The sequence below is a fragment of the Manacus vitellinus genome, unplaced genomic scaffold, assembly GCF_001715985.3.
Source record: "Manacus vitellinus isolate BGI_N305 unplaced genomic scaffold, ASM171598v3 scaffold_4_pilon, whole genome shotgun sequence".
Classification (NCBI taxonomy): Eukaryota; Metazoa; Chordata; class Aves; order Passeriformes; family Pipridae; genus Manacus; species Manacus vitellinus.
In genome coordinates, this window is record NW_021940604.1 from 26582654 (window position 1) to 26595075 (window position 12422).

Genomic DNA, 12422 nt, shown 5'->3' on the forward strand with positions numbered 1-12422 from the left:
TACTCCACATTCTGTTATCATAAGACCTGGACATACATATAATCTAATACAGTGAGTTTAGAACTTACTACAAGTAACTAGTAAAGGTAAAAAGAAAACAGCTATAAGAAAAAGATTGATCTCTGCAAATAGCTGGTTCACAGCTATCAGAGTACTTAAAACAGTACTTGCAGAAATATTTCAGAGCTATAAAAACAACTTTTCATTATTCTTCATCAAAGTGAACAACTACCAAAATATGGACTCTGTGTCATATGAGATATTAAGTAAAACATTTTCCAGTGTAAGTTGTTTTGCACTAAATTACTGGTTAATATATTTATCTTCATAGTAAGCAATGTTATGTCATGGCATATCTTGTCTTACAATTATTTTGTGGTTATAGAGCTTCTAGATCTTCAGCCTTTGCCTGTTACAGCCTTGGGACATCCAGAATATGAAGTCCTGTACAAATTCACACACTTCAATCCTATCCAGACACAGATATTTCATACCCTTTATCACACAGACTGCAATGTTCTTCTTGGAGCACCTACAGGTTCTGGAAAAACTGTTGCGGCTGAATTAGCCATCTTTAGAGTTTTTAACAAGTATCCCACATCAAAGGTTTGTAAAATAGGTTTATTAGACTGATTTTGTATTACCATGTTTTCAGCAATAAAAAAGTCTAGAAAAATACTATGGGAAACTGAATTTTAATGTCTCCAATTTATATCTGTCTGGATATAAAATGGCATTTCATTATGTACATTGTACTTTTATTTCAATTTTTTATTTTAATCAGTGTACTACTAGAGTTAAATCTACAAACATGACATACAGGCATGCTGGATTTCCTTTTCTTCCTTACTTAACTGCATTTCCTGCTTTAATCTCCTTCTGCTAGCAGTAGTACTGTTTTATTAATTCCCTTCCATGTGAAAACAACTAGCCCAGTCTCTCTTTTATTTAAACAAATAAGTTGCAATTAATTCCTACAAGCCAATTTTCTGTTACAGCTTGCCCCAGTGCTTTAAATTTCCTAAAAGCTGAACAACTCAAAGTTGTTTTCAAAGTGAATATATATCTGTTTCTTGAATATATATCTGTTTCTTGACTTAGCTATCTTGTCTTAGTTAACCACATTTTAACTTTAAAGTCTTTGGGAAAGATCTTTGTATCTGAGTGTAAGATTTAAGAGAGAATAAACTTTAAGTTAACAGAAATTGTGTACATAAATACCTTCATCATCTTTGAAATTTCAATATCTTCATGTAATTAGTTAGTCCAAGTGAGGTAAAAAAAAACCACTCATACACTTTCAGAATATCTGTGAGACATACAAAATAGCCAGTTCTTAAAGGAATATATATTTTGGTTTTATTAAAGCTGAAAACATGGCTATACATTTTAAAGAATGTATGTGAATTCTTCATGAGCAGTTTCTGCATGTTCAAAAGCTTCAGAATTTTTGACCATAAATCTGTAAGTATTGTTTGTACATGTGAGAGTATTCCCCTCTGCACTGCAGGTTTCTTTGAGAAAAAAAAGTGACATTTAGCTTAAAATAATCAGCTTTTTTATTTAACTGGTAATGTTTTAATAATTTAATGACATAACTAGAAATTGGGTAAGATATTGCGTGCTGGAAATTCAAATTATTTCTGTTCTAGAATGTTAACTTGCTGATTTTATAGTCCTGGCAAGAAAAAAAGACATTATTTATATAAGTGGTGTTTTATTTTAAATTATATGATAAATATTTCAATTTCAAGAAATTATTCTTTATCTTAATTTTTTTGCTTATTAATGTCTCAGGAAACAAAACCATTTTTTCAAGCATTATGCTTGTTTTAAATATAATCCCGTTAAAGGTCATTTAAGGAACTCAGGCCTTATTCATTTTATAGATTATGAGTATGTTCAAATCTAGCAAATATTATATGTTGTAGGTACTCTGTAATAAAGGTTTCTTGTTTAACTTCTGGTTTTGTGACATTTCTTTCACAGGCAGTGTATATTGCACCCTTAAAAGCACTCGTCCGTGAACGAATTGAGGACTGGAAAGTTAGGATTGAAGAAAAACTTGGTAAAAAGTATGTTTCTCCTTACCTAATCAGAGAAATGAGAAGCAAAAGAACAGCCCGTCAAGTATGAATAAAATCTACAGAATACTTATGAGTATTTCAATATAGGTTTCGATTATACACTGTCCTTCAAATTTCTAGTACTTAAAAAGCACTGTCAGTAGTCATTGTAGTGATAGCAAAATCAAAACTAAGAAAGGGATACTGAGCTATTTGCATTCTCCTTACTTGCCAGTATAACAAATATGAAGCTGAGATTTCACTCTACAATATCCTTGGAAATTGAAAACATAACTCAAAATAAGCTTTCATTAGAAACCTCAGATCTAAGGAACATACAGGACTTGCATGGACTGTGTAATAGTAATCTTACTATGTCTTTCATATATAAATTATTATAATTTTATTGCTTGGTTACTTTAATTTCTTGATGATCTTCTCAGGTGTTGTTCAGCCATTACTTTATGATCTGTGAGGCATATCAGTCATGGTGATGGTTTTGCAAAATTATAGTTTTCTGAATTAAAATTATTATCCATAGGATGCATTATTTATGGCCTTTGTGTTTTCTACATATAGCTTTTTTCCTAAGTTAAGCTCAAAGCACACCACAAGTTTCATGAGAAAGAAGTGCTACTGTGTGTACGTGAAATTACCAGTGATATTCCTGTTATTATTGTAGCAAAGAGTTAAAATATTTTCAGGTAATATTTCCTTTTTGAAATTTACAATTACTTGTGACTTAAATTTCGAACAGAAGATACACATTACTGTGTAATGTGTACTTTTTATTCAACTGGATGTAGAATGTGTCATTGAAATATCAAAAATTCATTCTAATGGATCCATCTAAAATGATGGATCATCATAAATGCCGTTTGTAGAAAACATAATGAGGCAAACAATTGGAAAAACTCTGCTAATCTTCCCAAAAACTGATCTCAGGATAATTTCTGCACCAGTCTTAATGGTCCTTCACCAACACATGCAATACACGCTGCAGTTTAGCTTGGTTTTTCAAACCAGAGTTCTATGCAGAACAGCAGGCAGCAACTTGGTAGCTTTCTAGAAAGCTCTCATCCTGGATATGACAGGATGTTATGATTCACATTGTATCATACTAATATAATGTTATCTTCATTTTGAAAAACTAACCATAGATGGGTTGGGACTCATATTCATTCTCTTCTTTTTATAGGGTTTTGCTAAGGAATGGTATTTGGTATTTATATGGTATTTGCTAGGGAAACAGAGAGACAAGTTTATTTACTTAATTTCAGAAATCCTATTAAATGTATTTCATGAGAAACAAAATCGCTTCACTCTTTAAAGAATTTAAGTTTAGGAGTAAATATTTGAGCATTAAGATGTTTTAAAGCTTTGCAAAGCCAAGCCACCATCTTTCTTGATTACAGGGTTGTAGAGTTGACAGGAGATGTGACTCCTGATATGAGAGCCATTGCCCAAGCTGACCTGATCGTTACTACCCCGGAGAAGTGGGATGGTGTCAGCAGAAGCTGGCAGAACAGAAGCTATGTTCAGAAAGTTGCCATTCTTATCATAGATGAGATCCATCTTCTGGGTGAGCATGTTTTGTTATTTTTAATGAGAATTGTTGCTAAATTTGAACAAGCGTTTTGGTATTTATGATGTGAATGTACTTTTTGACATCTGAAGCTTTTCTTTTTCTCTATTTTTCAATGCAATTTTCATTTACTAGGGGATGAGAGAGGCCCAGTATTGGAAGTCATTGTGTCTCGAACAAACTTTATCTCGTCGCACACTGAGAAGCCTGTAAGAGTAGTTGGTTTATCCACTGCTTTAGCAAATGCCAGAGACCTTGCTGATTGGCTAAACATTAATCAGGTATGAAAAAAAGTTCTAGAAGAGAGATATATATTTGTCTTGCAGAAAAACAAAATAACAATTTATAAGCTAATTCAATGTTAAACTTGAAAAAAAAAAAAAATGTTCTCTTGTAGATGGGTCTGTTCAACTTCCGACCATCAGTACGTCCTGTTCCTCTGGAGGTGCACATTCAGGGCTTCCCTGGCCAGCATTACTGTCCTCGCATGGCTAGCATGAACAAACCTGCATTTCAGGGTAAGCAACAAGTTCCTAGACCTTTTCCTTCTTTCTGTAAAAGAAAAAAAAACTTTACACAGTTCATTTGCAGCACATTTGCAACATGTGTTACTGTATGTACTCTTGGCATGTATTGGGGGAATCTGCTCTGCTAATGGCCCAAAGCTATTTGTCTGAAACATAAAGTGTGCTGCAAATGCAACATGTAACAGAAGAATGTAGTGTATTTAAAACAGAAGAATAAAATTAGTGCTAGTGAAGGGGAAATAAAATGTGTTTTCTCTTAGTGTTTGACACCATAAAGAAACATTTGTATAAAAATATTTGAAATTTAGAAAGTAATAAAACCATTCATATTATTAATCTGCTGAGGTATTTTCATATGGACCGCTGTATGTAAGCATTAAAAAAATTGTGAACAGAAGTTGCAAGTCAGGCTAACCTCCTATAATTCTAGTTTCAAAGCAATAACCATAAAATTCAGAATTTCTAGTGCATCCAGATATGCTTCTGTTTCCAATTTTTTATTCTTAACCAATCTGGCAAGCAGGATAGATTTAGGGAAAACTCTCGTATTTTATTTGAACATGTTTCGGTTTGGTTACATAAGGAATATTTATTATATCAATTAAAAATAACCTCCAAAATAAATTTTGTAATGTGAACTGCTGTTGATTGTGAGGTGACATTTGTGAGGTGACTTTTTAGCTGCTTTAATTAGGCTTATGACAGAAGCAAAGTATTGATTGTGGACTAGAGACCAATCTTGACAGCTCAGATTATTTACACCTCCACAAGAGCATTGTACAAAAACACTAATGAACAATAAATCTGTCTTGGGCTGTTCTGCCACACCTGTTCCTAAAGCAACAAAAATCCATTAGATGTTGGGCTTTTAAAATATATAGATATATTGACATATATAGTTGTGAGATATAAATACACATGAATTATCCTATTTCAATAATTTCACAACTGCATAGTGTGTGTATATGCAGGAGCACATGCTGGGTAGTATTGATGAACTGGGGAACAATATGTGGAGATGGATAGTGGGAAATAGTTTTCAGAAATTAACAATACATAAATTTAATTGCTAGAATGAGAATTATATGAGAAAACACACAAATGGATTATAAGTGACTTAGAGTATTTGAAAATTCTAGGTACACCTGTTCATTCTTCTGTGCTTGTTGATGCTAGAAAATCTGTAGAAATATGATTTATTGAAGGCTCTGTTCTCCACTTGTTTGACATGATACAGTCAAGGTTATTTTAGCATTTTCATGGCAATACTTATTCCTGGGACCATAAAAATTTGCTTGCAACCTCAAACTTCTCCATAATGGGCTGAGCAAGAAAATGCTTTTTTAAAAAGTTCTAAAACATAATTGGTTTAAATGTGTCAGACTAATTAGTAAACACAGAAAAAAAAGGTCGGGTAAAAAGTAAGTTTTTGACTTTGATGGCACTTTATCTGAGACAACATACTCCAATAGTGTAGAAAAAAACATTAACGTATTTATTACACTGAGATAGAGAAATTCACAAGCTTTGAAGTCTAGAAAGCTTCTCTGGGTTTTGTGGTGTTATGTTGGGTTTTTTTCCTAACCAATTCTCTTAATTAGCTTACAATGATCACTGAAGTGTCAGGGCATTTAACTCAGACTCAGCTAAGCATAATTTTATGGTCTTTGGTTCAGAGGTGGTATATGCTCATCTAAGACAAAGTATACATGTATACCTGTATGTCATCTTCAGAGAGGTCTGTCATCTATCTACATATTGTAAAGGGAAATTCTTAATTTTTGTCTTTAAAGGGCCTAATTCTCGAGTTCTGTTTTCCTCAACAGCAATTCGGAGTCATTCTCCAGCCAAGCCTGTTCTTATTTTTGTGTCGTCCAGACGTCAGACAAGGCTTACTGCCTTAGATCTGATAGCTTTCCTAGCCACTGAGGATGATCCCAAACAGTGGCTGAAGATGGATGAAAGAGAGGTAGAATCTTTTTACCTTTATTATTACTGCTTTACTTCTATTTTATTGATGTTTGTTTGAAAAAAATCTTTCTAAAACAAGAGTCGTTTGAGGGTAGATCCTGAAAGAGCTGTGCATATGCTAAATTTCATATGTATTAAAAGTAGTGTCACCGTTAAGATTATATAAGCGTCTGTGCAAGAACTGAACTTCAGAACACGAACTCTTTTATCTTTGTTTTTTCCTGTGTATCTCTTATTAATGCTAGTTCCATTGTCCCAGACAACATATATCACATGGTATAAGTCTGATACAAAGATAAGATAAAGACTAGAAGAAAGAGGGCTAGTGTTCTCTAAAGTTTACAGCTGGACATCTGTAACATATAGATATTAAGCTGGAATTTAAACCAAATCTCTTTCAGTGTTTTAGGAGAAAAATCATCCTTCTCATAAAATGCATTATGTATATGCATACATATCTGTGTGAATATATGTATATATGTATATACATGCATCTGTCCATCTATATTCATACATATATAGATAGATATACTGCAGAGTGAATCATTTAATAATGATTTTGTCTTGCATATCAATTAAATAAATTGATGACATAAAAAAAGTTAAGAAAGCTTCTGCCAATAGCTTTTTTATAAGAACATAAATATTGCAAAGTTTTTGTTCTTTTTCAAACAGTATAATTAATTACATTTTCTCGTATTGTTTGTTCAAAAAGTCATTACTTTGTCTATTACAAAACATGGGTGATGATGAAATGATAACTATTCAATATTCTCTTTTATCTGCATTTTTCAAATGGTATACCATACTATATTTGATCCACTCAGTTTGGCACCTGCTCTGAATACAGTATTATTGGTTTCCTTCTCAATTGATGGTCCTGATTATAGTATATCATTGCTTCAAAACAGGTTTTTTTGGTTAATATTCAGATTTTCTAGATTTTGAAAATTAGCTTTTTCTAATGGTAGCAAATCTTCTACTAGGAATTTCTGTGATAATTTAGGGCTAAAACACAGCAAAATGCAGGAATCATAAATAAAAGATTTAAACTGATTACTGTATGAATATTTTTGTATCGACAGTTTTATGAATGGTTATACAATTGTATACCAACTTTATGTGCCAAAAAGTATAGGTTACTAAATTAAGTGTTTGTGTTTGTTTGCTTTTTGCAAAAAAAATAAAATGTGATTTTTTCAGAGATAAAGCACAACATCTGTATCCTTCCTGTTTTGGATGGATTTTAAAATAGAAAATGGCTGTCTTGGATGATAAACCACTAGTACTAAAGCACATCTCATCTGATGCTGCTTTTCTAGCTGTATAACCTCTATTTAGTGTTTTCTTGAGCCTAACAGAAACATTTCATATCCAAATTATTACTATTTAGTTGAGTACTCTAGTAGCTTGTGCTGGTTTACTGCAGTAATCTCACCTACAATTAGAATATGCAATGTGCTTTCCCTAAATGACTTACATTAGTATGAATAGTTTCCCCATGTCCTGGGAGCCACTACTATCCTGAAAAGAACTGTAACTGAAACTTCTTCACTTGCTGGAAAAGGCTTTTCTATTAAGAGTCTTTGAATTTCATGTTTCAGAATAAGGTTTTGAAATAGGAGCCAACAAGGACAAGCGGACTTTGCATTTATTAGTTTAATGACATTTGCATATGATTTGTATTTGAATTAATAAGCTGAGTGTTTGGAGCATAAGATACCTACCAAGTTACTCAGTTCTGATTACGTAAATGTAAAAGACAGAGGATTAGTTGTTATATCTTACCACTATTATGCAGAACACAATTCTGTTTGAAGTACCCACAATTTCAAGTGGACATTTCTTTAGGTAATTATGGAACTAGTTTGTAGTTTTGTATTTTAAATGAGAATGATTAGCCTGAGTTTCATGTGACATTGAAGCACAGGACAAAACTATAGCAGTGCTACATATATAGCGTATATCCTGCCTAATTCTTTATCCATAATAATTTAATTTTTTTTTATATTTAAAAATTTTAACTCCAAGTTATATTACGGTCAGACTTAGACTAGGTGAAACAGACAAAATTCTCTCCTGTTGCTATAACATTTTAAAGTATGAAAAACAGAACTAGCAAATACTTTATAGTAGGTATTCCATGTCTTAATCCCTTGCCCAAATATTTCAAGTTTCTCAATTCCATATGGGATAAAAACAGACCAGTTAAAACTAAATTGTTGTTGCCTTTAAACAAATTTTTTTCATGTCCATCTTTCACATTTGTTTTTTTGCCAACCACTGTTTTTTAGAGGAACTTACAGACAAATTACTTTATTTTCACAATACTCGTAATTGTTAATTGTGAAGTATGTTGAGATGTAAGAGGTTTTTTCATGGGTGTATACAAAGTTAACAAGCTTTACAACAGACCTTGGCACTTTTTCTTCAGTCAGCCTTATCCATATAATTTTGGCTGACATAAGATTTTTGAGAACTCATTCATTAGTTTTGTTCAATGATGTAATTGGTTTTGCTACACAGTGGCTTAAAGTTAGGCTATGTTTGTATTAGCTTCCCAGTGGGTGGACTTCATAAGGCTTCTTAGAATGTTGTAAACAATGCCATACATAATAACGTCTAGAGGACTGATACTGAGGTAGACACAGATTCTTACAGCCATTAAAAGTGTTTCTTCTGTGTTACCCTACTTGGCAGCTTTTCTGTGATGGTATCAGAGAGATTCAGACCTTGTGGGGAAGAGACTGGAGAAGGGCAGAGACCGATACTGGGTCTTTGTTACCTTAGCTGTTACCAGTATTGGATCTTTGTTTATCATCATCTTTGTTTGCCATCATCTTAGCTTCCCTCATCTTCTCTGTAGAGGTTCTCCTTGTAGTGGTAGTGCCAAACCAGGCTCTCATTTGCAGCTTGTGACCAATTCAGTTCACAAAACTCCAGACTGCTGCTTTCACAGTGCTCTCAGATAACAGGCAAATCCACCTCCATCTCTGCTACTCTGCTCCAAGTTTCAAATTCAGAGAATATATCAATCAGTTATGTTTCAAATTACATGAACTTGCATGAAACTTCTGCAATACATATTTGTATATATAAGTGACATACAGAAACAAGCCTTCAACCACTGCCACCAAAGCAGGTAACAGCATGCCTGGATCATGGAGGAATCATAAAAGATGTTCTTTCCCTCAAAGGAGTCAGTAGTCTTAACAGGTGCAACTGAATTATAGTCGAGAAGGAATTTTGTTATATATCCATCTACTGAAAAATATATGTTATAGGCAGCTCCATTAGGTTTTGGGGATGGTTCTTCCTGGATGCTGTCCTGGAATTTGATGGCTGGTGTGCAGTTTCTGGCTCATATCCATTGTATTATTAAGAAAGTTGAAAGGTATTCAGAAGGTTGAGACAGCAGTCGGTCTTCATAATACTGAGCAGTACTTGATGAAAATTGCTGTTTCCAGTACTGATCAGTTTTCCAGTTCCACTGGACCTGTTGCTGCACTACAAAAGTTAGATTTGTTTAATATATTCTATGCAACTAAGTTTCAGGTGATGTGCATGTTTTTTGTGAATAAATGTCTTCTCAAGTACCTCAGGTACTATATATACCTTAGTCGGACCAAGGAAGCTTCCAGTGATGTTGCAATACCCTACTTGCCAGGATTTGTAGATGATACTTCAAAGCTCCTTCCGACATTTTCCAACTGCACATGCAGACACTCTTCGGGATTTAAGGGAGACTGCCACAGTTTGACCAGAGTGTAAGTGGGCAGTCTCTTGAAGAAGAAAGAATAGTTACCTATCTTAAAACCTTAGAAATGCTTTTAATTTTTCTGTAAGGTTCATTGTCGATACATGCTTATTCCATGTCGAGCTCATTCCAAAATGAGCTCTCTATCCCTCTTACAATATGCAGCAGAGTTTATTTTTCACCAAAGAGTGAAGAAGCAGCAACAGAAGCTGCCTTCCTTGCCACCCACAGTAGTAGCAAGGACTCTTCATTAGACATCACTCTCTAAAGATTGTTTTGGTTATACTTATGAGGCACAGATGCATCATGACAGAAATGTGAATGGGCAGTTCATCTCAAAGAGAAGACTTTACCTGTAAGTAGAGTAGTTCTTCATTTCTTTTTCTTGTTCATTGATGCCAAGATGCCCATGGAAAAAGAAAACCTTATGCTTACCTTGCTTTTTTGTATAATCATTAGATGATTTTTAAATACACATATCCTTGCTAAAATTCTAATTTGCAGTTGTCAGCCAGGACTGTCATGTTCAAGCTTGTGACCCATAACTTATCTTGTTAAAAGGGACGATAGCTCAGATTATGCTTTTGGAAACAGACAGTGCCACCAGTTTATAATGGTAAGCTTGAGTAAGATGAGTTATACTGTTCTTGTTCTACATTAGGGGCTGACTAAAGAGGAACAAGTCCTTCTCTGTCAGAAATTGCATCTACATCTGTGGTGGTGGAAAATGTTGCAATCTTTTTACAACATAATTTATTAGAATCAAGTTTTCAGTTTATTTATTTTTCTCTAATGTTTTTACAGCTTTTTGTTTTAACCCAAAACAAAAGTACAAAGTAGTATTTATGGTTTATTGTTTGAAGTTAGAATGCAGTTCTCACCAGCAGACAAGCAGGGTGTTTTCTTATTTATTTGGTGGGGTTCTTTTAAAAATTTATTTCCTGTCCAGATACTTGGGGTTTTATTTATTTATTTATTTTTAGTATTTACAGTACAAGGAGGGAGAAAAAATGAATCAATGTATATAGTTTTAACTTTAACCACAATGATTTTTGCATTCTGCTTTGTGCATCATTTTGCCATCTGCATCCTGTTAAGACTGTTCTTTATGAAACCTCTAGAAATAACCAATATCCTCTAGCACAAGCATACCTACAATAATATTCAATAGCATCCATATCAGGCAATAGTTAGCTTCCACTGAATTCAAGAGCCCTTGAATGAAGGAGATTCATTGACTCCAAAAGAATGAATCAGACCCATACTGATTTTGCCATTTTAGTCATGTGAGTGTGTAAACATGTGTGCACTACTTATGGATTTGTATATGTGTTTGTACACTATGTGGATATATGCATAGACATATGCATGAAAGTGAATTAAATTTTACCAATAGTTCTGGTTTGCATTGCTAATAAAACAAACAAACCAAGCCAAAACCAACAAAAAAATCCCAAGAATTGTTGGAAAGAAAAAAGATGACTTCTCGTTCTCTGACCTTTAAATCAAATAACCTGTTATCTCCATGTTAATGTTCTGAGGTAATGTTGTGCTGTAAAACAGGAATAGAAGAATCTGGTCTGTGTAACTTGTGTCATTGCTGTCATTTAGATTAGACTTTCAGTGTTAATTGTTTTAATATATTATTATGTTTTAATGTATTATTATGAAGTATTAATATATGTTTTAATAGTATATCTCAACTGTTTCAACCTTATTTGAAAATGTTTCTTCAGTAATCTTATTTGAGTTGGTTTAGGCATCTTGTTCTGTGTGGGAGAGTTCTGAAGTATAAGCCAACTCTTCATCAAAAATAATTTTCTAAGATGTTATTTTTTTCTGCATTTAAAGATCAGGAGGGTACCCAAGAATGATTTCTAAATGTTTCACTCATTATAGAAGTTCAACTTCCTTCTACAAGATGTTGGTTTTATGACACAAAAGTGTGTCATAAAAATTAACATTTAGTTATAACAAGGAGATGTTTTTATTTCACTTAACATCTGTAGCAGATGTGAAATATGTAATTATTTCTGTAAAAGACTTCATAACTTTCACGATTCCTTTGTTTGGCACATCTTTCTTCTATTGGGCATTTTAGACAATTGATAAGCATTATTCAGTGGCATATGGTCTGAGTCTGACGTGCTTTGAAAAGAGTAGAGAGTACTAATAATGAGAATTCTGTGAAAATGGGAAAACCAGCACAACAGATATGCTTTGAGAAAGTATGGGTTTTTAGCATCTTGAAACAATATATCACACTCAAAGGGACAGAATTGGGCTGCACAATCTGTTAGCTCATTCTTGTCCAATCTGGTCTCCTCCTTTCTTTTGGAGCCAGCATTGTCATCAACTTGCTGAATTATACTCTGACTGGAATGTATTTCAGGCACAGGGTAATGTATCTGCTTAAATGGAATCCTATCTTTCTACAAAAGCTTTTTAAGTATAATAAATTTAAAATATATAAAAAAAAGTTCTATTAGCTTAAAGTAAATGGTTCAACAGTTTAC

General features: G+C 33.3%; 1 protein-coding gene across 1 annotated transcript in view; it reads left to right on the forward strand.

Annotated features, from left to right (window-relative positions):
• The window catches only part of ASCC3 (activating signal cointegrator 1 complex subunit 3), a 264177-nt gene that overhangs the window by 192476 nt on the left and 59279 nt on the right, over positions 1-12422 (forward strand). The window contains exons 25-30 of the mRNA XM_018078048.3: positions 386-606; positions 1990-2075; positions 3482-3648; positions 3787-3932; positions 4049-4169; positions 6005-6147. Coding sequence (XP_017933537.1) covers positions 386-606; positions 1990-2075; positions 3482-3648; positions 3787-3932; positions 4049-4169; positions 6005-6147 — 884 coding nt within the window. The remainder of the gene's footprint in view (positions 1-385; positions 607-1989; positions 2076-3481; positions 3649-3786; positions 3933-4048; positions 4170-6004; positions 6148-12422) is intronic.